The sequence below is a fragment of the Symphalangus syndactylus genome, chromosome 9 (assembly GCF_028878055.3).
Source record: "Symphalangus syndactylus isolate Jambi chromosome 9, NHGRI_mSymSyn1-v2.1_pri, whole genome shotgun sequence".
NCBI lineage: Eukaryota > Metazoa > Chordata > Mammalia > Primates > Hylobatidae > Symphalangus > Symphalangus syndactylus.
Window position 1 is genome coordinate 62639458 of NC_072431.2, and position 25490 is coordinate 62664947.

The 25490-nt window shown below is 52.6% G+C and overlaps 1 protein-coding gene across 4 annotated transcripts in view; it reads right to left on the minus strand.

Moving 5' to 3' along the window:
* The window catches only part of GTF2IRD1 (GTF2I repeat domain containing 1), a 151334-nt gene that overhangs the window by 88520 nt on the left and 37324 nt on the right, over positions 1 to 25490 (minus strand). For 3 of the 4 annotated variants that reach the window (XM_055292844.2, XM_055292846.2, XM_055292843.2), the window contains exons 2-4: positions 8350 to 8478; positions 3586 to 3727; positions 613 to 768 (exon numbers count right to left, since the gene is read on the minus strand). In XM_055292844.2, coding sequence (XP_055148819.1) covers positions 613 to 768; positions 3586 to 3727; positions 8350 to 8472 — 421 coding nt within the window. In that variant the 5' untranslated portion in view covers positions 8473 to 8478. Of the gene's footprint in view, positions 1 to 612; positions 769 to 3585; positions 3728 to 8349; positions 8479 to 23083; positions 23113 to 25490 lie in introns of those variants that run through there. The other variant, XM_063646337.1, reaches the window with a different exon arrangement.

The window sequence follows — 25490 nt, forward strand, 5'->3', positions numbered from 1 at the left end:
CTCAGTGCCACACAGGTGTCCGCCAGACAGAAGAGGGGAAAGGCAGTCTCAAGAGATGCAACAGGGTGAAGGCCAGGGCATGTGAAATGAACCAGCGAGTGCTGGAGAACAGGAAGTGATTCTGTAGGGAGGTCAGTAGGGCTCCGTCACCTAGTGGGAGAAGAAGGTGTGGAGGGGATGAGGATGGGTGTGTGGGCCCCTGTGCCATGCTCAGGGAGATGGGGAGCCCCTGAAGGCTGCGGAGAGAAGAGCTTCATTCATGGTCAGGCTTGTGCTTTGAGAAGATGCCCTTGGTTGCAGGGCAGGTATGGGGAGCTGGTCTGGAGGCAGGGAGACCGTGGCAAGCCCGGGGCTATTTCTAGGCCAGAGGTGGCAGTGACTTGAGCCAGGGCAGGGACAGTGGGGGTGGAGGTTTGGAAAACGGCTGGAGCAGAACATCTGTGTCTGGGAATGCAGCGATGAGGAAGGGCTGGGGTAGCCAGTATCCCCATGCCTTGGGGTCTGGCTTTGCCCAGGGCCCGTAGTGGGACAGGAGGGGGCCCCCTCTGCTGGGTGGGGACCCAGGCTCCCACCCTCCCTGGGGCCCCCAAATGGAATGAGGAAGGATCTTACTATAAAGAACATCAAACACCTCCTCTACCATCTTCCGCAGAAGGTACACATCTGAGCCATGTTCCAGGGAGGACCGAGGGAGGCTACGGCCTCCGCCCTCGCCCCGCTGCACCTTCTTGGGGTGCTCTACCTCCGGATCCTTCCACGGGGTCCCTCCTGTGGGACACAGAGCACACGAGGCCAGAGTGAGCACCCATCTCACCACCCGGCCTTCGAGTTGGGATGTCTCTGCCCTGTGCTGAGCTGCGGAGACTGGCACACAATGTGATACACAAGTGAATGAATGAATGAAGAATTAATGAGTGAGCAAGCCCTATCCCAACCACCCCACTGAGGGCCACGGCTGGTCATCTCAGAGTTCCCAGTGCCTGGCCCAGGGCTGGGCCTCACCTCTGGTCACCTCTAATTTGCTGTGTGACCTTGGGTAAGTCCCTTCTCTCTCTGAGCCTCAGTCTGTGAATGTTCACAGGAGGCCACTATTCCAGCTCAGAACTGAGGTTCGATGAATGTTCCATCTGTGTCTATTTTTTTTTTTTTTTTTTTTTCTGAGATGGAGTCTCACTGTGTCGCCCAGGCTGGAGTGCAGTGGCACAATCTTGGCTCACTACAACCTCCACCTCCAGGGTTCAAGTGATTCTCCTGCCTCAGCCTCCCGAGTAGCTGGGATTACAGGCGCCTGCCACCATGCCCAGCTAATTTTATTTATTTATTTACTTTTTGAGACGGAGTCTCACTCTGTCGCCCAGGCTGGAGTGCGGTGGTGCGATCTTGGCTCACTGCAAGCTCCGCCTCCCGGGTTTGCGCCATTCTCCCGCCTCAGCCTCCCTAGTAGCTGGGACTACAGGCGCCTGCCACCACGCCCGGCTAATTTTTTGTATTTTTAGTAGAGACGGGGTTTCACCGTGTTAGCCAGGATGGTCTCAATCTCCTGACCTCGTGATCCGCCCGCCTCGGCCTCCCAAAGTGCTGGGATTACAAGCGTGAGCCACTGCGCCCAGCCTTGCCCAGCTAATTTTTGTATTTTTGGTAGAGATGGGGTCTCACCATGTTGGCCAGGCTGGTCTCGAACTCCTGACCTCAGGTGATCCACCCGCCTCGGCCCCCCAAAGTGCTGGAATTACAGGCGTGAGCTACCGTGCCCGGCCCCATCCATGCCTTTCTGTGCTCTGACACGAACACTGTCTTGACCAATCTATGCCCCCGTTTTCTGCTCTGCCGGAGGGAGAGAAAACAAGCATCCCCCAACCCCTGCTCCGAGGAGGCCATGGGTTGCAAACAGCAGGTTCATGCCAGGCTGGGCCAGGGTGGGGACCGGAGAGTGTTGGTGGATCCTTGGGGAATGTTCTAGAAGCTGCACTGGAAAGGAGATGAGAGGAGGGGCCTGTGGCCCCCTCCCAGCTTGGAGCCTGTTCTCCTCTGGGATCTGCGGAGCTTGAAATAAACCAGCCGAGTTCCTGGTGCTATAAATAGCGGCTCTGCGTGGCTCTAGAAGGCAGGTGCACTGCCTGAGGCTCTGGGCGGCTGGGGTGCCACACAACCTGCTGCTGTCCACTCTACCGGGCCCAGTCCCCCATCCTGGCCCTGGAGAAGGTCTAGGCTCTGAGGGCTGAGTGGGGTGGGGGCTGGCTGGGGATGCGTCTGCACCCCAGTAATGCTAGGCCCAGCCCTGGGGGATGCCTGTCCCTGAAACAGCTGATCTTAGGGGTGTGATGTGAATACTAATAATAGTAACAACAGCTGGTGTCTACTGAGTGTGAACCAAGTGCCAGACACTGCCCTAAGTGCTTGTCAGGTACAAATTCGTTTAACCCTCAGACCCACCCGTTCTCCCCTTTCACAGATGAGCGGGTCGAGGCACAGCAGTTGTGGACCCAGGCGGCCCGTTCTCTTAAAGTCATGCTATACCATGGTTCTTGTGAGATGGGGACTCACTGTCACCCAGGCTGGAGTGCAGTGGTGCCATCGTAGCTCACTGCAGCCTTGAACGCACAGGCTCAAGTGATCCTCCTGCCTCAGCCTCTCGAGCAGCTGGGACTACAGGTGTGCACCATCAAGCCTGGTTAATTTTTTAATTTTTGGTAGAGACAGGGGCCTCGCTATGTTGCCCAGGCTGGTCTCCAACTCCTGGGCTCAAGTGATCCTCCCATTTCAGCCTCCCGAAGTGCTAGAACTACAGACATGAGCCACTGCACCTGGCCTAAGATGTTAACCGTGACTATAGCCATGACAGTGCCTGCCCCCTCAGGTTGATGTCAGGGTAGGTGAGTTAGCATCAGAAAAGATGCCATGCACAGCAGGCATTCAATAAATCTTATTGGAACATGGCCAGGCGCGGCAGCTCACATCTATAATCCCAGCATTTTGGGAGGCTGAGGTCAGGAGTTCGAGACCAGCCTGGCCAACATGGTGAAACCCCGTCTCTACTAAAAATACAAAATTAGTCGGGCGTGGTGGTGGGTGCCTGTAATCCCAGCTACTTGGGAAGCTGAGGCAGGAGAATCACTTGAACCTAGGAGGCGGAGGTTGCAGTGAGCCAAAATTGTGCCACTGCACTCCAGCCTGGGTGACAGGGCGAGACTCTGTCTCATTAAAAAAAAAAAAAAAAAAAAATTGTGTTGGAATAAGTGCATTTGGTCCTTGTGTTCAGAAATACATAGTTAAGGGGAAGAACTGAGCAGCAACCTTGGCCTTGGTGTCCCCATCTGGAAAAGGCAGATGGAAGTGGCTGGCTCTGGCCTACATTGGGGTTCACCCAGCCAGTCTCTCTCAACTCAGGGGCTGCTGAACGATTCCAGCAAAAACCGTGGCTGCCTCAATAACACCACATCGGGAATCTCAGACAACCTAGCTTGTTAGGTTCACCCCCCACACACCGCCACCCTGGCTAGACAGGGTTGGGGGCCCAGAGATGGGCTAGAGCGCCTGCCCTCGGGAAAGGACGGGCCCGGCCCTCTGGAGCCCTGGGGTACTCACGGCAGAACCTGAGGAAGTCTGACTGTAGCTCCTTCCGGGCATTCAGGAACATTCTGCCCTTCTCTGTGCCCACCACAAAGGCGCTCTCATCGTGCACGGCGACACAGGCCACCTCGGCATTCAGTTTGGACAGCGCTGAGCACTGTGGGAAGAGCAGGGTGTGTGAGCGGAAGGGCTCCCCACACTCCGAACACCTCTAGTACCCACTTCGGGGGTGGAATGTGAGCTCCCAGCTGCCTGAGACCCCAGCAGCAGCTCCAGGGACAGACGGCCCCTCTATTGTTCTTGGTCTCAGATTCTGTAGTGGGACTGAATGAATGGCCCTGCAGGGATTGGCGATGGGGGGCTGGAGGAGGACAAGTGTCCTCTGCTCCTCCCTCCAAGGTCCTCCTCATTGGGGTAAGCCCACCTTAGCCCCAGCCCCAGGGACAATGCCGTGCTGGGTTTTCTTGGCCCCTCTCAAGTCCTGGATGAGGAGGAGGTGGGAAGAACTGCAGGAGAGGCGGGGATTGGACAGACTGGGGCTGCAATCCCACCTCGGCCGCTTCTGCTGTGGGACTTGAGCAAGTCACATCCCTCCTCTGGGCTCCAGTTTCCACATCTGTTTTGTTTTGTTTTTTGAGACACAGTCTTACTCTGTCGCCCAGGCTGGAGTGCAGTGGCACAATCTTGGTTCACTGCAAGCTCTGCCTCTCAGGTTCAAGTGATTCTCCTGCCTCAGCCTCCCGAGTAGCTGGGACTAAAGGCGCCTGCCACCATGCCTCGCTAATTTTTGTATTATAAATAGAGATGGGGTTTCACCATGTTGGCCAGGCTGGTCTCAAACTCCTGACCTCAGGTGGTCCGCCCATCTCAGCCTCCCAAAGTGCTGGGATTACAGGCGTGAGCCACTCTGCGTGGCCAGTTTCCACATCTGTAGAATTGGGGACAAGCAGCCCAGTTCCACAGCGCCACTGGGCTTGGGTATGGGGATTCAATGGTTGGAGGAAAAAGATCTCTAAACTGGGACACCCCGTATGGGTACACAAGCAGCTGGCTATCCTCATGGCCCCAGAGTCGAGGTCTGCAGCCCCATAGCTCAAAGGCCTTAATATAGGGGGTCCCTGCAACCAAGACCACCAGCATCTCAGGTCTCTGACCTACCCCATCAGGAAAACCCTGACTGTGAAGCCTGTGGCAGGCAGTTGTGCCTAATAAATGCTGGTTTTCATCTGAGTCAGGTAGTGCTGGCAGCTATAAAGTCTGGCTTCCAATTGCAGTTCTGTGCTGTGTGGCCTGGGCCAGGTAACCTCTCTGGGACATAATCTTGCCTATTGTGCCAGCCCCAGCCTGGAGTCGCTCTGCTTAGGAAGGTGCGGGCGGCGTGGGGCCAGGAGGCCTGTCCTCCAGGGTCCCTACTGGAAAATTAAAACACAGGGCATTCATTTTCTTCTAAGATGAAAACAAAAGCTTGCTGTTCCCTTTCTGCACGGGAACACTGTAGACTATTAACAAAAATAAAACAAATAAATCCAGCTGTTTCTCATCCATCACAGCTGAAAGAGCTGCTTCATCCCACAGTCACCGCTCAGCTGAAGACGCCGAGACCACGGCAGAAAACTCACCCACCTAAAGGCATCCAGAGTGGGTGGGGAAGAGGATTTGAGATTGCGGGCGGGTGACGAAGGCACATCCCTTCAGCCCACCCTCCCTACAGGCCACCAAAAGACCCTGGCATTTGGAGGAGGCTGGACTTAGGTCACTGCTAAGCAAATGTCATTGTCACCCATGAGGGTCCCTCAAGAAACCCTTAAAAGGCCCAGGGACAGGGGGAGCCTGTCTTGTTCACACTGCTAGGATAACTATAGGGTCATGTGCTCCTCCAAGGAGGCTCTGAAGCACTCGCTAGACCACTGCTGCCAAGTAGAACTTTTTTTTTTTTTTTGAGACAAAGTCTTGCTCTGTCACCTAGGCTGGAGTGCAGTGGCACGACCTCGGCTCACTGTAACCTCCGCCTCCTAGGCTCAGGCGATTCTCCTGCCTCGGCCTCCCGAATAGCTAGGACCACAGGCGTGCATCACCATGCCTGGCTAATTTTTGTATTTTCAGTAGAGATGGAGTTTCACCATGTTGGCCAGGCTAGTCTCAAACTCCTGGCCTCAAGTGATCTGTCCCACTCAGCCTCTCAGGGTGCTGGGATTATATGCGTGAGCCATTGCGCCTGGCCAACCCAGTGTAACTTTCTATGACAATGAAAACATTCTACGTCTGCACTGTCCAATCCATAGACACCAGCCACTTCTGACTACTGAGCACATAAAATGAGGCTGGTGCAACTGAACTGAGTTTATTTCGTTTTAACGAATTCAAATTTAAATGAATCAGGCGCGGTGGCTCACGCCTGTAATCCCAGCACTTTGGGAGGCTGAGGCAGGTGGATCACCTGAGGTCAGGAGTTTGAGACCAGCCTGGCCAACATGGTGAAACCCTGTCTCTACTAAAAATACAAAAAAATTAGCTAGATGTGGTGGCGCACACCTGTAATCCCAGCTACAAGGGAGGCTGAGGCAGGAGAATCACTTGAGCCCAGGAGGCGGAGGTTGCAGTGAGCCAAGATCGCGCCATTGCACTCCAGCCTGGGTGACAGAGCAAAACCCTGTCTCAAAAAAAAAAAAAAAAAAATTGCAAATAGCCACATGTCGCTAGTGGCCATGGCATCGCCCATCACTGCCCACGTCAGCCACACCTCCATCACTGCCAAGCTCACAGTGCTTTCGGACACAGGGCTGAGCTCCTGGGGCCCCCTCCTCATGAAGGTCACTCTGCATAGGGGAGGGGTCGTCATGGAGAGAGTGTGGCACCCAGCCCCTTTTCCAGGGGTGTCTCCCACCACTGCCCCAAACACCACTTAAGCAGCCCTTGAGCCACCTACAGCAGGAACAGCTTGAAGGAGGTCCTTTATTTTTTGGGGAGACTTTGTACCCAGAAATTCACTTTAAAAACTGGTCTTGCTGGGCCAGGCGCAGTGGCTCACGCCTGTAATCCTAGCACTTTGAGAGGCTGAGGTGGGCGGATCACGAGGTCAAGAGATTGTGATCATCCTGGCCAACATGGTAAAACCCGGTCCCTACTAAAAGTACAAAAATTATCTGGCCACGTGTGGTGGCGGGGGCCTGTAGTCCCAGCTACTGGGGAGCCTGAGGCAGGAGAATTGCTTGAACCTGGGAGGTGGAGGTTGCAGTGAGTCGAGATCATGCCACTGCACTCCAGCCTGGGCAACAGAGCAAAACTCCGTCTCAAAAACAAGAACAAAAACAAAAACAAAACAAAAAAAAACTGGTCATGCTGTGTGACTTCGGGCAAGGTACTACCCTCTCTGTGCTTCATCATCCTAAAATGCAGGGGCACAGCAGCTAACTGATGTTAGACAAATTTTTAATTTTATTTTTATTAAAAAAATTTTTTTAATTGAGAGAGTCTTGCTCTGTTGCCCAGGCTGGAGTGCAGTGGCACGATCTCGGCTCGCTGCAACCTCCGCCTCCCAGGTTCAAGCAATTCTCCTGCCTCATCCTCCTGAGTAGGCAGGATTACAGGAATGTGCCACCATGCCAGTCTAATTTTTTTATTTTTATTTATTTTTTTTGAGACGAAGTCCCCCTCTGTTGCCCAGGTGGGAGTGCAGTGGTGCGATCTCTGCTCACTGCAACCTCCAATTCCAGGGTTCAAGTGATTCTCCTGCCTCAGCCTCCCGAGTAGCTGGGATTACAGGCATGCGCCACCACGCCCAGCTAATTTTTGTATTTTTAGTAGAGATGGGATTTTGCCATATTGGCCAGGCTGGTCTCGAACTCCTGACCCCAAGTGATCCACCTGCCTCGGCCCCTAAAAGTGCTGGGATTACAGGCGTGAGCCACTGTGCTGGGCTAGATTTTTTTTTTTTAACACTTCCATCACAGAACCTCCCCCAGGAAAAGGCTGGAGGAAAATGATATTACGATGTCCTCATTTGGGATAAATTGCTATAGGTCTAGGTACGTAGGCAATAGCGCCAGGGGAGTGACGTATTATACAAAGTCCGGTTTCTCTCTTCTCACCCGAGATGCAGTTAGAACTCTTGCTTTAACGTTGGGGATTCCATCTTTCTAGTGAATGGCTCCCCACACATTATCCCCCAGGTCACCTGCTAGGAGACAGGCACGTTATTCATCCCAGGGACAAAGTGGGAATGGCAAGAGGGGTGAAGGGACAAGAGGACAAGGGCTGGGAGCCAGTGTTTATTCCAGGGCTAGATTTTTTTTGTTTGTTTAGATGGAGTCTTGCCCTGTCACCCAGGCTGGAGTGCAATGGCACGACCTCGGCTCACTGCAACTTCCATCTCCCAGGTTTAAGCAATTCTCCTGCCTCAGCCTCCCAAGTAGCTGGGATTACAGGCGCATGCCACCACGCCCAGCTAATTTTTTGTATCTTTAGTAGAGACAGGGTTTCACCATGTTGGCCAGGCTGGTCTTGAACCACTGACCTCGTGATCCACCCACCTCGGCCTCCCAAAGTGCTAGGATTACAGGCATGAGCCACTGCGCCCAGCCCCAGGGCTAGATTTTTATGTACTGCATCTCACTGAAGTCTCACACCCTTGACACAGGCATCGTGGCCCTAGCTGCAGTCAGATAAACTGAGGCTCAGGTCAGTGAAAGCTCCTTTGAGTGGCTGAGGTAGGACTTGAGCTACAAGGCAGGTGGGGACGCTCACCCTGTCCCCTCCTCTTGGGTGGGTGGGGACACTCACCATGGAGTCTAAGGCAGACACGAGGCTGGTGATGATCTCGTCTTTGCGGGTGAAGGCGGAGTTCCAGCGGTCGGGTCCGCAGCCGTTGGTGGTGACGTCACAGCGCTTGCCCAGCAAGGCCATGGTCGCCTGTGGGGAGGGAGGAGGCAGTAGTGGTGGGCACAAGGCAGGGGGCTTGGCTCATGTGGCGGCCGCCCACCCCAATCCACCTGACCCCCGGACTCCCAGGGCCACCTCTGTATCCAGGGCCAACCTTCCCTGGGCCCAAGGGCTTTATGTGTGATGGGATTAGGGCCTGCACAGGCCTGGGCACAGGTGGCAGGATAACTCATACCCTGTGGCACACCCTCCTAAGTCTGCACACCCAAGCTGAGCCCAGCACCAGGACCAGTCTGTTGGGCAGGCCCCGTCTGTTGGGCAGGCCCCAGATGCCACCTCTCCCACCGTGTGCAGTTCTGGCCACAGCCCTCCCTCGCTCACACACCCTCCATGGCTTCCTACTGCCCACATTAGCGCTCAACTCCTCAGCCTGGTATTCTAGTTACCTGGTCTCCTGTCCTTCACTCCAGTTCCCCCTCACACTCCATGCTCCAGGCCCTCTAAGCTGTGCCACTCCCAGATGTACCGATGTTCATGCTTCCCTAGTCTGTGCGGGTTTAGTTCCTCCTGCCTCAAGCACCCTTCCTGGGCCTGCCATCATCTGCTGGTGGTCCTTGAAGCTTTTTTTAATTTTAAATTTAATTTTATTTCGAGACAGAGTCTCGCTCTGTTGCCCAGGCTGGAGTGCAGTGGCACAATCTTGGCTCACTGCAACCTCCCCTTCCTGGGTTTGAGTGATTCTTCTGCCTCAGCCTCCCTGGTAGCTGGGATTACAGGTGCCACCACAAGTCTGGCTGATTTTTGTATTTTTAGTAGAGACGGGGTTTCACCATTGTTGGCCAGGCTGGTCTTGAACTCCTGGCCTCAGTTGATCTGCCCACCTCAGCCTCCCAAAGTGTTGGAAGTACAGGCATGAGCCACCTCACCCAGCCTCATCGAAGCTTTTAATTGTCCAACCTGCTAGCCCTCCTCCTGTACCCCCAACCTGAAGCCCAGCTGGGTGAGGATCCGGTGATGTCCTCCCCTCCCTTCCACATGCCTCTGAGCTCTGCCGTCACATTTCTGCATCAAGTCACATGCTCCCAAGGCCAATGCCACCCCCGCCGAGGCCTTCCAGCCTCAGTTTCCCTACTAGCCAGGAGACTTGACCTCAGGGGTATAGAAAGATACAGCAGGGCCGAGGCTGCTTTTTCTCAGGTCGGGGGCTCCCCAGGGCAGGACTGTGTCCTGTTGCAATGGGGTTCCTTGGGGACAGAGCTGCATCCTCCCCCTGAATTCCAGGGCCCCCAATTGTGGGTCCCCATGGCATGGCACAGGCTTCCTGGGTATGACAGTGCCCAGCTGGGCACCCATGAGATACAAAGATCAGCCTCCCTCGGCTCCTGGTTCTACCCTGCCCCTCTCCTTCTCAACCCAGGGGGCACCCACAGGCTGCCCCAGTGCCAGGGCCTGCTCTCAAGGCAGCTGTCCCTGCACCAATCCAAGCAAAGAAGGCAGAGACCAGAGGCAGGGGACTCTCGGTTCCCCTCTCTGGGCTCAGTCCCGGTGCTCTCTGTGTGGCCCCTGCTGGGTGTTGACGGCAGAGAGCTGGGCTGCAGGTCCCAAGGGAGCCTGAAAACCTGCCCTGTCTCCTACCTGCAGACAAGGAGTTTCTGCACCCAATGGGGTAGGGAAGGCCCAGGCAGGAGGACTGTGGGGCTGGCGCCAGAAAGGGCACCAGGCCTGGGGTGTCTTCTGCCGCCACGGGTGCCCCTGCCATCTGTAAGCTCTTTGAGGGCAGAAACCAGGTCTGCCTGTCACTGTTGCACCCCAGGACCCGATCAGTGCCCAGTGTGCATGAGGCCCAAGGCGTGTGGTCCCAGCCACAGACAGGCCTTCCAGCAGGTCATGATATATGATCATTGGCCAGTGACACAGAATAGGAGATGTGAGAGTGCATCACACTTCACAAGGCCAGAGGTGTCCAACGTCAGGGACAGAAACATCCCGAGAAATGAGAGACGCATCAGAGCTCGGCTCTGGCCTCAGTTCTGGCTCTCCTCTGCTTTTTGGCTGTGGATAAATATTGATTTAAACAACTGGCCGGTGGGCGTTTGGCCAAAATGTATGTTGAGTTTGCTGCTAAATGTTTATAAAAGACATTTCTTCTTCTGGGTTGCAATTTTATAGAAGTTTGAAATCTGCTGTATTAAGGGATGCGGAGGGGGTGACAGGCCATGGATGGGACACATGGATGACACCCGCTGATGAACCAAGAAGTGGCCAGTGGCCACAGCTGGGGATGTTCCATGGCAGGAAGCCTGCTGGAGGGTCTTGCATGCGACTGGACTTCATAAAAGATCCAGCTGAGAGGTCTGCCTGCCTGGGGGCTGGAAGGTGTCCCCCTCCCCGCAGCCACCCCCTGCCAGCCGGTCCCTTGAACCATTCCCAGAAAGGCCTTAGGGCTGCCAGCCTCCCAGCTGCTGAGGCCCAAATTGAATCAGGGCAAAGCAGGAGGCACCAGACAGCCATCCAGCCCTGGCCCCCCAGCTGCCCCAGACAGCGGCCGGCTCCTTCCGGTAAAGGCTCTAATCCATTTAGGAAGGAACCAGGGACTCCAGGAGGGAGGGACAGAGAGAGGGAAGAGGGGCTGGGCTGTGGGCCATCCCCGGCTCCTTGTCCCAGTCATCTGGGCTTGTAGGACCCTCTGTCCCGAGCCACAGCCCAGGTGGGTGCACTTGGGGAGCACAGAAAGAGACAGCCACTCCCTGCAAAGGACCTCAGATGGAGGGAGAGGCAGGTTCCACGTGCCTGGAGCAAGAATGCAGCGGGGGAAGCGGGGGAAGATGAGACCCAGGCCCAGGTCTGCTAGGACCACCTCGGATGAGTCCTGAAACCCCGAGATTTTTCATTTGTAAAGTGGGAATGGTTCTAAACAGAAAATGAAGGCAGAGGCCGGGTGCAGTGGTTCACACTTATAGTCCCCGCACTTTGGGAGGCTGAGGGGGGAGAACTGCTTGAGACAAGGAGCTTGAGGCTGTAGTGAGCTATGATGGCGACACTGCACTCCAGCCTGGGTGACAGAGCAAGACCTTGTCTTTTAAATAAAAAATAAAAATTCTGATAGCAGGGCTGGGTGCAGTGGGTCACGTCTGTAATCCCAGCGCTTTGAGAGGGTGAAGCGGGCAGACCACTTGAGGTCAGGAGTTTGAGACCGGCCTGGACAACACGATGAAACCCCAACACTACTAAAAATACAAAAATTAGCCGGGCATGGTAGCGGGCGCCTGTAATCCCAGCTACTTGGGAGGCTGAGGCAGGAGAATCGCTGGAACCCCAGAGGCAGAGGTTGCAGTGAGCCGAGATGGCGCCACTGCATTCCAGCCTGGGCAACAGAGCAACACTCCCTCAAAAAAAAAAAAAAAGTAAAAATTCTGATGGCAGCATTGGCCCAAATGAGCTACTGTCCTTCCTCCAGCATCACTCTATTTTAGAGATGAGAAAGGCACTTGCTCCAGGCCTCGGCCAGTGCACAGCGGGGAAGAAGGCTGTCTTGTCTCCAACCTTGCTGGTGTCCTTGCTGTCACCATGCGGTAGGAAGACCACGCTTCTCACATTCACAGGGATGCAGGGAACAGACCAGCTGCTCACACGCAGAGCTGACACACAGCCAAGTGGGCCCAACTTGACATTCCTGGGTTTAGCACAGAAAGTTCCATCTCCTGGAAAACCCCTCAGTCCCAGGCCACCTAGGATGGCTGGTCACACCACAACACAGGGAGCAATGGGAACAGGAGCCCAGACACCTCTCTCAGCAGCCCAAAACGCAGACACTCGCAAGAAAGAGAAATGTCCCAAATGTCCATCCTTTGGGTTCAAAAAGTCAACTTCCCTTAATAAGGTGAGAGACACGTCTGTTCACTGCAGCAGTATTCACAATAGCAAAGACATGGAATCAACCCAGGTGTCCATCAGCAGTAGAATGGATAAAGAAAATGTACATGCACACCATGGAATATTATGCAGCCATAAAAAAGAACAAAATCATGTCCTTTGCGGCAACATGGAAGTAGCTGGACATCATTATCCTATGCAAATTAACATAGAAACAGAAAACCAAATATCGAATGTTCTCACTTATAAGGGGAGCTAAACGTTGGGTACTCACGGACATAAAGATGGGAATGACAGACGATGAGGCCTCCAAAAGCAGGGAGAGAGGGGAAAAGGAGGGGCTGAAAAACTACTTATTGAGTGCTATGCTCACTACCTGGGTGACGAGATCACTTGTATCCCAAATCTCAGCATCATGCAATATACCTTTGTAACAAACATGCACATGTACCCCCAGAATCTAAAATAAAAGTTAAAATTATTATTATTTCTGAGACAGAGTCTCACTGTCACCCAGATTGGAGTGCAGTGGTGTCATCTCGACTCACTGCGGCCTCCGCCTCCCATGTCCAAGAGATTCTCCTGCCTCAGCCTCCCCAGTAGCTGGGATTACAGGTGCCCACCACCACGCCTGGCTAATGTTTGTATTTTTAGTAGAGACGGGGTTTCTCCATGTTGGCCAGGCTGGTCTCGAACTCCTGACCTCAAGTGATCCACCCACCTCAGCCTCCCAAAGTGCTGGGATTACAGCCCGGCCTAAAAGTTGAAATTATTAAAGTAATAATAATAATGTGAGAGACTTGAAGCCCCCAAAAGGCAGAGCTGGGATGGGTGGAGGAAGTCTGCTGGGAAGATCCCAGGTTACAGTCCGAGAACTATGGAAGAGCTGCTGTCACATCTGTCCCATCACCCAGCTCCCGATTTTGCTCCACCCACCTGTGAAGCAAGGACGGCTGGTAGCCCAGCTGCTGCCAACACCTGCTGTTCAGTGCCCAGGCTCCTGGACCCCACCTCATCAGAGGTGACTGCTCCCTGGGCAGCGGGGCCCTGGACACTGTATTTTTTTTTTTTTTTTTTTTTTTTTTTGAGATGGAGTCTCACTCTATTGCCCAGAGCAGAGTGCAGTGGCATGATCTCAGGTCATTGCAACCTCCACCTCCCAGGTTCAAGCGATTCTCCTGACTCAGCCTGCCAAGTAGCTGGGATTACAGGCGTGCGCCACCACACCCGGCTAATTTTTGTATTATTAGTAGAGACAGGGTTTCACCATGTTGGTCAGGCTGGTCTCGAATGCCTGACCTCAGGTGATCCACCCTCCTCGGCCTCCCAGAATGCTGGGATTACAGGCATGAGCCACTGCACCCGGCCGTGGACACTGTATTTTTAAGCTCACAGGGGACTCTTACACCCAGCCAGGTGCAGGGCCTGGGTCATCCTCAGGGATGTTCCCTATTCCAGACTCCAAGAAGCTCAGCTTCCCTGCCTGCCTGCTGCCTGCCCCATGTCTTGCCAGGGACTCCTTGCCCAGACAGCAGCAGATTTGCCGGCCGCCGAGAGCTGGAGGCCTGCCCGGACGCTGAGCCAAAAATTAGCCAAGCGCTTGTGGCCACGTCTGAATCAGTGCTGCCCTGACTCAAGGCAGGGCTGTCTCCAGGCTGGGGGACTCCCATAGGAGTCCGGCCCAGAGAGCCCACTTTCTAGCCAGCCCTGGGGCCAGGGTGACAGTGAACTAACAGAAATCCAGCTGTGATTTCCAATCCCAAACACCCTGCACCCGGTGCTCAGGGCCAGCTAGGAGGCTAGCAGAGAGTGAGCTAACAGGCGCGAGCCTATTCTGCAGCCCAAAGCCTGGATGTCTGGAAACAGGTGTTACAGGTTGTTCCCACTGGGCTGGTTCTGACCGATTTACCCCAGTGAAGTGCAGCCTAGTGGGAGGTGGGAAAAGGGCATGTAGACAAAAGAGCAAGGCTAAGACAAAGCTCCTGGCTCGGCCCATTTAAATAAACTCCCCTTCCTGGCTGGGCATGGTGGCTCACGCCTATTAATTCCAGCACTCTGGGAGGCCAAGGTGGGAGGATGGCTTGAGGCCAGAAGTTAGAGACCAGCCTGGGAAACAAGGCAAAATCCTGTCTCTACAAAAAATACAGAAATTAGCCGGGTGTATGCCTGTGGCACCAGCTACTCGGGAAGCTGAGACGGGAGGATCGCTTGAGCCAGGAGTTTGAGGCTATAGTGAGCTATGATTGTGCCACTGTACTGCAGCCTGGGAGACAGAGCAAGACCCTGTCTCAACAACAAAGGCCAGGCGCGGTGGCTCACACCTGTAATCCCAGCATTTTGGGAGGCTGAGGTGGGTGGATCACTTGAGGTCAAGAGTTCAAGACCAGCTTGGCCAATATGGTGAAACCCCACCTCTACTAAAAATTTAAAAATTAGCCAGGCACTGTGGTAGGTGCCTGTAGTCCTAGCTACTCAGGTGGCTGAGACAGGAGAATCGCTTGAACCCAGGAGGTGGAGGTTGCAGTGAGCAGAGATCACGCCACTGCACTCCAGCCCCGGTGACAGAGTGAGACTCCTTGGAAAAAAGAAAAAACCAAAACAAACAAACAAAAAAACCAAACTCCTCTCCCCCACCCACCACCTTAGATGCCCTTCACAGAGGGGACAGCCAAAGAGCCCAGAGCCAAAAAAGTTAAGTGCCAAGGTGGCATGGAACTTGGCATCTGGCCCAGGGGCTCAGCCATGACTCTCACTGGCATGGGCTCAGTAGAGCTCAAGGACCGCCCCCTCCAGAGGGAACAGACGGAAGGAGTCACAGGGCTGTTTCCTAAACGCTGGGACCAGTTTAATTCTCACAAGCTCTCATTTTACGGAGGAATTCCCACCTGAAGACCCCACCACAAGGATGTGGCAAGGCCGAAAACTGAGCTCAGGTCATACCAACTAAATCCGGGTTCCCATCACCCCACGATGCAGCCTTCAAGCCCCTTCCCCCCTGGAATGATGACACAGTGGTGGGCTCGGCTCTGCACTGCCCAACCCTGCCCGGCAGTGAACAGGGGAGACCACCCAGCTGGGACTCAGGGAAGAGGCAAAGAGGAGACCCCCTCAGCAGGGTCCGTTTCTCCTGCGTGGACTTGTCCTGCACCCAGGGCCAATGTGGCCCTACAGGGCATCTAGAACCCTCCCCTCCTCTTCTCCCCAAGTGTCCCCAGAGCTTCAGAAAAGTCTGTGCTTAAAGGAGGATTCAATGAAATAATTTTCTAAAAAGAGAATAAATACATACATACATAAAGAAGCAGGAGTGTACCAGACTGGGCAACATAGCAAGACCCCACTTCTACAAAAATAAAAAAAATTAGCCAGGTGTAGTGGTCCACACCTGTGGTCCCAGCTACTCAGGAGGTTGAAGCAGGAGGATCACTTGAACCCAGGAGTTCAAGGCTACAGAGAACTGTGATCGTGCTGTTGCACTCCAGCCTGGGCGACAGAGCAAGACCGTGCCTCCAAAAATAAAAAAATTTAAAAAGGAAGCATCAATGTGTGTCTGTGTGTCAGAGCATGCAAATACGACGGGTGTGTGTGTATGAGACAGAAAAGACCACACACGTGATGCAAAGAATGAGGACAGTAAAGAAAGGGACACACACACACATACACGAACAACCTCAGCCAGGGTGATACTGAGAGGCCTGGCTCGCTGGCTGGGGAGGGTCACTTGTCTGCACTGGCTTGGGGTTGAACCAAAAAAACAAATGTCACAGCTCTCCAACTGGCACACCCATCACCCCACCGAATTTTCTTTTTCCTTTTTTTTTTTTAACAAAACAGATAGGGTCTCACTATGTTTCCCAGGCTGGTCTCAAACTTCTGAGCCCAAGCGATCCACCCACCTTGGCCTCCCAAAGTGCTAGGCTTACAGGCGTGAGCCACCACGTTAGGCCCACCAAATTTTCAGAAAAGCACCATGAGGTGGTTCTTTTAATCCATGTTACATCTGGGGAGGCTAAGGCTCAGGAGGGGAAGTGTGCTGCTCAAGGTCATTTGTGGCAGCGGTTCAAGGTCATTTGTGACACTTGATGGGTCGCCTGTGAGCCAGTTCAGCCCAAGCCCAAGCCCTTCCCCCATGCACCAGCATGTCCAGGCCTCTCAACAGCAGGGGCACACCTGGGGGCTCCCTCAGCTGGGGGTTTCTCAGGCTTTTTTCACTCTTCACAAGTGGCACGTTCATTCATTCACTCATTCCTCTGTGTGCACATTCATTCACTAATTCCTTGGTGTGTACATTCATTCCTTTGTGTGTATTCATTCACTCATTCCTTTGTGTGTGCATTCATTCACTAATTCCTTGGTGTGTACATTAATTCATTCCTTTGTGTGTGCATTCATTCACTAATTCCTTGGTGTGTACATTCATTCATTCATTCTTTTGTGTGCATTCATTCATTCACTCATTCCTTGGTGTGAACACTCACTCATTCATTCCTTGGTGTATGCATTCATTCATCCCTTGGTGTGTGCATTAATTCCTTCGTGTGCATGCATTCATTCATGTGTGCATTCATTCATTCCTTGGTGTGTGCATGCATTCCTTTGTGTACATTCATTAATTCCTTTGTGTGCATTCATTCATTCATTCCTTGGTGTGTGCATGCATTCCTTTGTGTATATGCATTCATTCATTCCTTGATGTGTGCATTCATTCATTGCTCCCTTCCTTCCTTCCCTCTCTCCCTCCCCCCCTCCCTTCTCTCTCTTCCTTCCTTCCTTCCTTCCCTTCCTCCCTTCCTTCCTTCCTTCCTTGCACACTTTTGAACCCTCAGGGCGATACTCATTCCCTGTGCTTATTGGCTCCCGCCTAGGTCATACTGGGTAAGAACAGTGAGGACACCTCCGCCGGGCCATTGGCTGGGACCTAGTCCAAGGCAGTGAGCTGTAAGTGGGGAGGGGCCACGCTGCAAGAGCTCAGCAGGAGCTGGAAGCCTGGTAGGTCGTGGCAAGGCTGGGGGTGGGAGGAACACAGCCTGGGTGCCTTCCCTGGCCTCCCCTCACCACCCCCACTCATTCACTCAACACCTACCAAGAGGCTGCTCTGTGCCAGGCTCCACCTGCCCTCCTCCAGCTCACAGGGTCAGTGTGTCCAGAGAGAATTACAGGACCAGGCTGGGTGCGATTGCTCATGCCTGTAATCCCAGCACTTTGGGAGGCAGAGGTGGGAGGATCACTTGAGGTCAGGAGTTTGAGACCAGTCTGGCCAACATGGTGAAACCCCATCTCTACTAAAAATACAAAAAATTAGCTGGGGGTGGTGGCACACGCCTATAGTCCCAGCTACTAGGGAGGCTGAGGCAGAAGAATTGCTAGAACTTGGGAGTTGGAGGTTGCAGTGAGCTGAGATCTTGTCACTGCACTCCAGCCTGGGTGGAAGAGTGAGATTCCATCTTATTTAAAAAAAAAAAAAAAAAAAAGAATTACGGGACCATGAAAGAAGGACAAGCAGAGAAGCTCGCCCAGGCACAGAGCTTGACACTGGGAAAAGGGGTTACCTATGTTTTATTTAAATATTTTATTTACTTAGTTTTGGGGGAGGAGGGGCCTGACAAACAAGGCTTCCCTGAGTTGATGACTGTTGAGGTGGGTTTTGAAGAGTGAAAAGAGTGAATAGGAGTTCTCTGGGTACAGGAGTGGAAGGATAATATACTGTTGTTTCCACGGAGAGAAGCAAAGGGAAGAAGCTTGGCTTAGAGCTATATAACCTTTGCTCTATGAGTAAAGAGAAGTTTTGGACAGAATCAACGGAATAAAAAGGCAAACCACAGAATGGGTGAAAATATTTGTAAATAGTATATCGGTAAGGGATTAATATCCGGGATATGCAGACACCTCCTAAAACTCAACAACTAAGACTGGGCGCAGTGGTTCACGCCTGTAATCCCAGCACTTTGGGAGGCCAGGGTGAGAGGATCACTTTAGGCCAGGAGCTCGAGACCAGCCTGGGCAACAAAGCGAGACATCGTCTCCATTAACAATAATAATCCAATTAAAAAATAGGCAAATGACTTGAGTAGACCTTTCCCCTAAGAAGATATACGAATGGCCAGAAAACAGATGAAAAGATGTCCAGCATCACTAAAGATTAGCAAAATACAAATCTAAACACCTCACACCCACCAGGATACCTACTATAAAAAACACAAGAAGGCGGGGCGCGGTGGCTCACGCCTGTAATCCCAGCACTTTCAGAGGCCAAGGCAGACGGATCATCTAAGGTCAGGAGTTCGAGACCAGCCTGACCAACATGGTGAAACCCCGTCTCTACTAAAATTACAAAAATTAGCTGGGCATGGTGGCACATGCCTGTAATCCCAGCTACTTGGGAGGCTGAGGCAGGAGAATTGCTTGAACCCAGGAGGCGGAGGATGCAGTGAGCTGAGATCATGCCATTGCACTCCAGGCTGGGCAACAAGAGTGAAACTCTGTCTAAAACAAACAAAAAACAAAAAACAAAAAACAAACAAAACCACACACAGGAAAAAAACAAGGGCTGGTGAGAACATGGGGAAATTGGAACCCTGTGCGCTGCTGGTAGGGATGCAAAATGGTACAGGCACTGTGGAAAACAGCATGGCGGTTCCTCAAAAAATTAAAAATAGGACTACCAGCCAGGTCCAGTGGCTCAGGCCTGTAATCCCAGCACTTTGGGAGGCTGAGGCAGGAGGATTGCTTCAGCTCAGGAGTTCGAGACCAGCCTGGGAAACATGGCAAGATCCCATCTCTACAGAAAATACAAAAATTAGCTGGGTGTGGTGGTGCACACCTGTAGTCCCAGCTACTTGGGAAGCTGAGGTGGGAGGATGGCTTGAGCCTGCGGAGGTTGGGGCTGCAGTGAGCTGTGACTGTGCAACTGCACTCCACGTTTCCGCTCTTGCAAATAATGCTGCTATTAACATGAGTATGCAAATCACTTGGCAAACCTGTTTTCAATGATTTGGGGTATATACCCAGAGGTGGAACTGTTGAATTGTATAGTACTTCCGTTTTTATATTTTATTTAGAAAGGGTCTCACTCTGTTGCCCAGGCTGGATTGCAGTGGTGTGATCATAGCTCACTGCAGCCTCAAATTTCTGGGTTCAAGCCATCTTCCCACCTCAGCCTTCCAAGCAGCTGGGACTACAGGTGTGCACCACCATGCCTGGCTAATTTTAAATTTTTTTGTAGAGATGGGGTCTTGCTATGTTGCCCAGGCTGGCCTTGAATGCCTGGCCTCAAACAATCCTCCCACCTCAGCCTCCCAACGTGCTGGGATTATAGGCATAAGCCACCATGCCCGACCTTAATATAATTTTTCAAAATGGGGGGAGGGGGGAAGAGAAGGAAGTGTTTGGTTGTTCTCATTGTCCACTGTCGAGTGTCATTCCTAAGACTAGAGAGGACACTCAGTGACCTTTGCTGGAATGGAGTGGAGAGAGGGAGGGGGCACCTAACAAGCACATCTCTGCCCCAGAGGTAAGTGTGAGCACTAGCAACTCAACACACACATGCATGCACACTCACACCCACTCGCACACGCACATGCACACCCACACGTGCACACACATGCACACCCACACATGCACACACACACCCACAATGCATACACACATGCACACCCACATGTGCACACCCCCCACACCCACACATACATGCATACCCACACACGCACACCCACATGAACACACATGCACACCCACACTCAAATGCATACACACATATGCACACGACACCCACATGCACACACCCACATACATGCACACGCACATACACACATACACACGCCCACACGCACGCACAGGCACACCCACATGCACACACTCGCCCCCCACACACATACATGCACACCCACATACACACACGCATACCCACTCACATGCATACACACATATGCAGACACCCACACATGTGCATGCACACCCACACGCAGACACCCCCACACACATACGCACGCATAGCCACTCATGCATACACACATACTTGTGCACACAATGCACTCACATACACATGCATACACACATACGCACACACATGCATGCAAACTCGCATGCATGTCCACACACATACACACATACATGCGTGCACATATGCACACTCACTTACACACGCTAGTCCAAGTCCTCCTGGGGCCAGTCCCAGCACAGTCTGAATGCAGTGAAAACCTTCACAGAGAAGGTGGCTGGCCCCAGCCGCAGTCATGCTGGGACACAGAGATGTGCAGGGCATGACCTCACCCTCGAAAGGCTCACTGTCCCATCAGGAGTCACACCACAGAGTAAGCTGAACCCGTCTTCCCTCCAGAGCCCCACACTCCAGCCTGCAGGCCCCTGGGTGGGCCTTGCACTCTCGCTCAAGCCTTTGCACCTGCTGTGCCCTTTTTAAGAAATCCCCTTCCCTGCTGCTGGCTCCCTCTTAGCTGTTGTGGGCTCGTCAGCACCTCCCGTTGTGCCCCTTGGTTGGGCTCCCTCAGCCCCTCCTTCCCTCCTCCTCCAGGATGTGGAGGCGTCAGAGCCCCCATGCACCGGCTCCTGGAGAACAGGGCTGATTGCTTTCATCTGTGTGTGCCCGGGCTGCTACACATAACAAGGCCTGGAAAGGCCTCCGAAGAGAGGGGTCGTTGATGCAAGTTTGGAAGAATCATGAGACATGAAGACGGTGAATGTCGAGGGATGGGGCAGTCCAGACAGAGGGGACAGCTCAGGCAAAGGCACTAAGGCACGAGTGAGCCCGATGGGGTGTGGCGTCTGTGGTGGGGCTGGCAGGCAGTGGAGCAGAACGCTAAGTGCTCTTGGCACAGACTGCAGTCAGATTCTGGGGCTGTCCAGCGGGAAATGCTCTGAGACTCTCCTAGCCTCAGCCCAGAGCCTGGGCCTGGGCTCTGGAGGGCCCTGTCCCACCCTTCCCAAAGGGGACACGCCTACCTGGAGCCTGCACCCACTCTCCCACCCCAGACACCTGGGTACTCAGACCCCTGGAATCCAGCTGGCAGATACACCCCCATTCTGGCACCCCAGGGCCCTCTTCTCTGGTCCATCCTCCTGCAGTGGCCTTAAATCTGACAATACATTCTTTGGCCAGGTGTGGTGGCTCATGCCTGTAATCCTGCACTTTGAGAGGCTGAGGCAGAAGGATTGCTTGAGGCCAAGAGTTCAAGACCAGATTGGGTAACATAGTGAGACCCCCATCTCTACAAAAAATTTTAAAAATTAGCTAGGCATGGTAGTGCATACCTGTAGTCCCAGCTACTGGGGAGGCTGAGGCAAGAGGACCACTTGAGCCCAGGAAGTGGAGGCTACAGTGAGCTGTGATCACACCACTGCGCTCTAGCCTGAGTGACAGAGCGAGACCCTGTCTCTAAAAAATAAATAAATAAGTTTTTTTTTTTTTAAATAGAAATGGGAGTTTCCCTATATTGCCCAGGCTGGTCTCGAACTCCTGGGCTCAAAGGATCTTCCCACTTCGGCCTCCCAAAGTGAAAAAAATAAATAAATAAATAAGTTCTTTAATACTTCTCCCAACAAGTGGTGTCATCTAATTCTCTCCTCTTGAACGTGATTTGAATAAGGACCCACTTTGAACCAACAGAATGTGTGGACAGCGCCAACACGTGACTTCTGCAGCCAGGTCCCCAAAGGCGCTAGACTTCCCCCAGCCGCTCACTCACTCTCAGACCCTTGCCCCTGGACTCTGAGCTGACACGTGGGAAGCCCGGCTATCCTGAGGCCACCGTGCTGGAGGGGCCAAGGGGCATCAGAGAAGCCCAAGGGGCCCCGGCTGTTCCTCGGCTCAGGCCCTGGGCCAGCAAGGGAAACATCTTCAAAATGACGGCAAGCCCTGCTAACTTTTTATTTAGAGACAGGATCTCGCTCTGTTGCCCAGGCTGGAGTGCTGTGGTGCGATCGTAGCTCACTGCAGCCTCCAACTCCTGCCGGCAACCTTTTGACTGCAATTGTAGGAGAGATTGAGTGAGACCCATCTGGCTAAGCTCAGACAACTCTCACACTGTGAAGAGTAAAAGAAGAAATGACTATTGTTTGACACTGCTAATGTTGGGCTATTGGTTTATGCAGTCCAAGATAAATAACGGACACACCTGAGGGCACACCAGGCTGATGCTGCCGTACCCCCCCAAGAGGGGGCAGCTGTTTGGGAGAGTGGACACGGCTTGAGCTCAGGAGTTCGAGACCAGCCTGGGTAATATGGCAAGACCCCATCCCAACAAAAAATAAAAAAATCAGCTGGGTGTGGTGGCACATGCCTGTAGTCCCAGCTGCTCAGGAGGCTGAGATGGGAGGATCCCCTGAGCCCAGGAGGTCAAGGCTGCAGTGAGCCAAGATCATGCCACTGCACTCCAGCCTAGATATATGGCTTAGGGAGTCCACATAAATGAGAATAAGTTCCCCTCTGAGGGGACAGAGCCGAGGTGGGTCAGCTGGGATCTTCCATTTGTCTCCTTTACCTGGCCGGCATCTATCACAGGAGAACCAGTCTACTAGGATGGCTGCTGGAGTTTGCCCTTAGAGACCCGAGATAGGCTCAGAAAAATGACCCCCAAAAGACAGCCACGTCCTAATCCCCAGAGCCTGTGTTACCTTATATGGCAAAATCACTTTGCAGGTGTGATTAAGGATCTTGAGGTAGGGGATTATTCTGGCTTAGCTGGGTAGGCTCTAAATGCCATCACATGCATCCTTATAAGAAGAGGTCATGGCCGGGCGTGGTGGCTTATACCTGTAAGCCCAGCACTTTGGGAGGCCGAGGTGGGAGGATTGCTTGAGCCCAGGAGATTGAGACCAGCCTGAGAAACACAGTGAGACCCCATCTCTACAAAAAATAAAAAAAAATTAGCTGGGTGTGGTGGAGTATGCCTGTAGTCCCAGTTACTCAGGAGGCTGAGATGGGAGGATCACCTGAGCCCAGGAGGTCAAGGATGCTATGAGCTGAGATCATGTCACTGCCCTCCAGCCTGAGCAAGAGAGTGAGACCCCTATCTCAAAAAAAAAAGAAGAAGAAGAGGTCATGCCAGGCACAGTGGCTCATTCCTGTAATCCCAGTGCTTTGGGAGGCCAAGGCAGGAGGATCACTTTAAGTCAGGAGGATCACTTGAGGCTAAGAGTTTGAGACTAGCCTGGGCAACACAGCAAGACCCCAGCTCTACAAAAATTTTTTAAAAATAGGGTAGAGGAAGACTGAACATCCATATAGAAGAGAAGTCCAAGTGAAGACGAAGTAGAGAGAGATTGGAAGATGCTGGCCTTGAAGACTGGAGTGATGCGGCCACAAGCCCAGGACTGCTGGCAGCCCCCAGGAGCTAGAAGAGGCCAGGAACAGATTCCCCCCAAGAGCCTCTGGAGGGAGCATGGCACTGTTGGCACCTTGATTTTGGCCCAGTGGTAATGATTTTGGACCTTTGGCCTCCAGAACTGTGAGAATAGAAATTTCTCTTGTTCTCAGAAAAACATGGGCAAAGGACATGAACAGACACTTTTCAAAAGATGTACATGCAGCCAACAATCTTATGAAAAAAGACTGAACATCACTGATCATGAGTGAAATGCAAATCACAACCACAATGAGATACCATCTCACACTAGTCAGAATGGCTATTATTAAAGTCAAAAAATGACAGATGCTGGGCCAGGCACGGTGGCTCAAGCCTGTAATCCCAGCACTTTGGGAGGCCAAGGCGGGTGGATCACGAGGTCAGGAGATCAAGACCATCCTGGCTAACATGGTGAAACTCAGTCTCCACTAAAAATACAAAAAATTAGCCAGGCGTGGTGGCAGGCACCTGTAGTCCCAGCTACTCGGGAGGCTAAGGCAGGAGAATGGCATGAACCCGGGAGGCAGAGCTTGCAGTGAGCCGAGATCGCACCACTGCACTCCAGCCTGGGCGACAGAGTGAGACTCTGTCTCAAAAAAAACGAAAAACAAACAAAAACAACAAACAAAAAAAATTAGCTGGGCATGGTGGTGCATGCCTGTAATCCCAGCTACTCGGGAGGCTGAGGCAGGAGAAGTGCTTGAACCCAGGCAGTAGAGGTTGCAGTGAGCTGAGACTGCACCACTGCATTCCAGCCTGGACGACAGAGTAAGACTCCGTCTCAAAAACAAAAACAAAAACAAACAAAAAAAAACAGATGCTGGTGAGGTTGTGGAGAAAAAGGAACACTTATACACTGTTGGAATTGTAAATTAGTTCAGCCATTGTGGAAGACAGTGTGGTGATTCCTCAAAAACCTAAAGACAGAAATAACATTGCACCCAGCAATCCCTTACTGGGTATATACCCAAAGGAATAGAAACCATTCTACAATAAAGACACACGCACACGTATGTTTACTGCAGCACTATTCACAACAGCAAAAACGTGGAATCAACCTAAATGCCCATCAATGATAGACTGGATAAAGAAAATGTGGTACATATACACCATGGAATACTATGCAGCCACAAAAAAGAACAAGATCATGTTCTTTGCAGGGACATGGATGGAGCTGGAGGCCATTATCCTTAGCAAACTAACACAAGAACAGAAAACCAAATACTGCATGTTCTCACTTATAAGTGGGAGCTGAACAATGAGAACATATGGACACACAGAGGGGGGCAACACACACTGGGGCCTTTCAGAAGGTGGAGGGTGGGAGGAGGGAGATCACAAGAAATAACTGTTGGGTACTGGGCTTAATATCTGGGTGAAAAAAGAATCTGTACAACAAACCCCCATGACACAAGTTTACCTATGTCACAAACCTGCACTTGTACCCAAGAACCTTAAAGTAAAAAAAAAAAAAAAAAAGAATTTTTTTTTTCTCCCTCACTCTGTCATCCAGGCTGGAGTGCAGTGGTGGGATCTCAGCTCACTGCAACCTCTACCTCCAGGGTTCAGGCGATTCTCGTGCCTCAGCCTCCTGAGTAGCTGGGATTACAGGTGCCCCCCACCACGCCCGTCTAATTTTTGTATTTTTAGTAGAGATGGGGTTCCACTATGTTGGCCAGAATGGTCTTGAATTCCTGACCTCATGATCTGCCCACCTTAGCCTTCCAAAGTGCTGGGATTACAGGCATGAGCCACTGCGCCCAGCCTGAAATTTCTGTTGTTTTAAGGCACCAAGTCTGTGGCCCGTGTTACAGC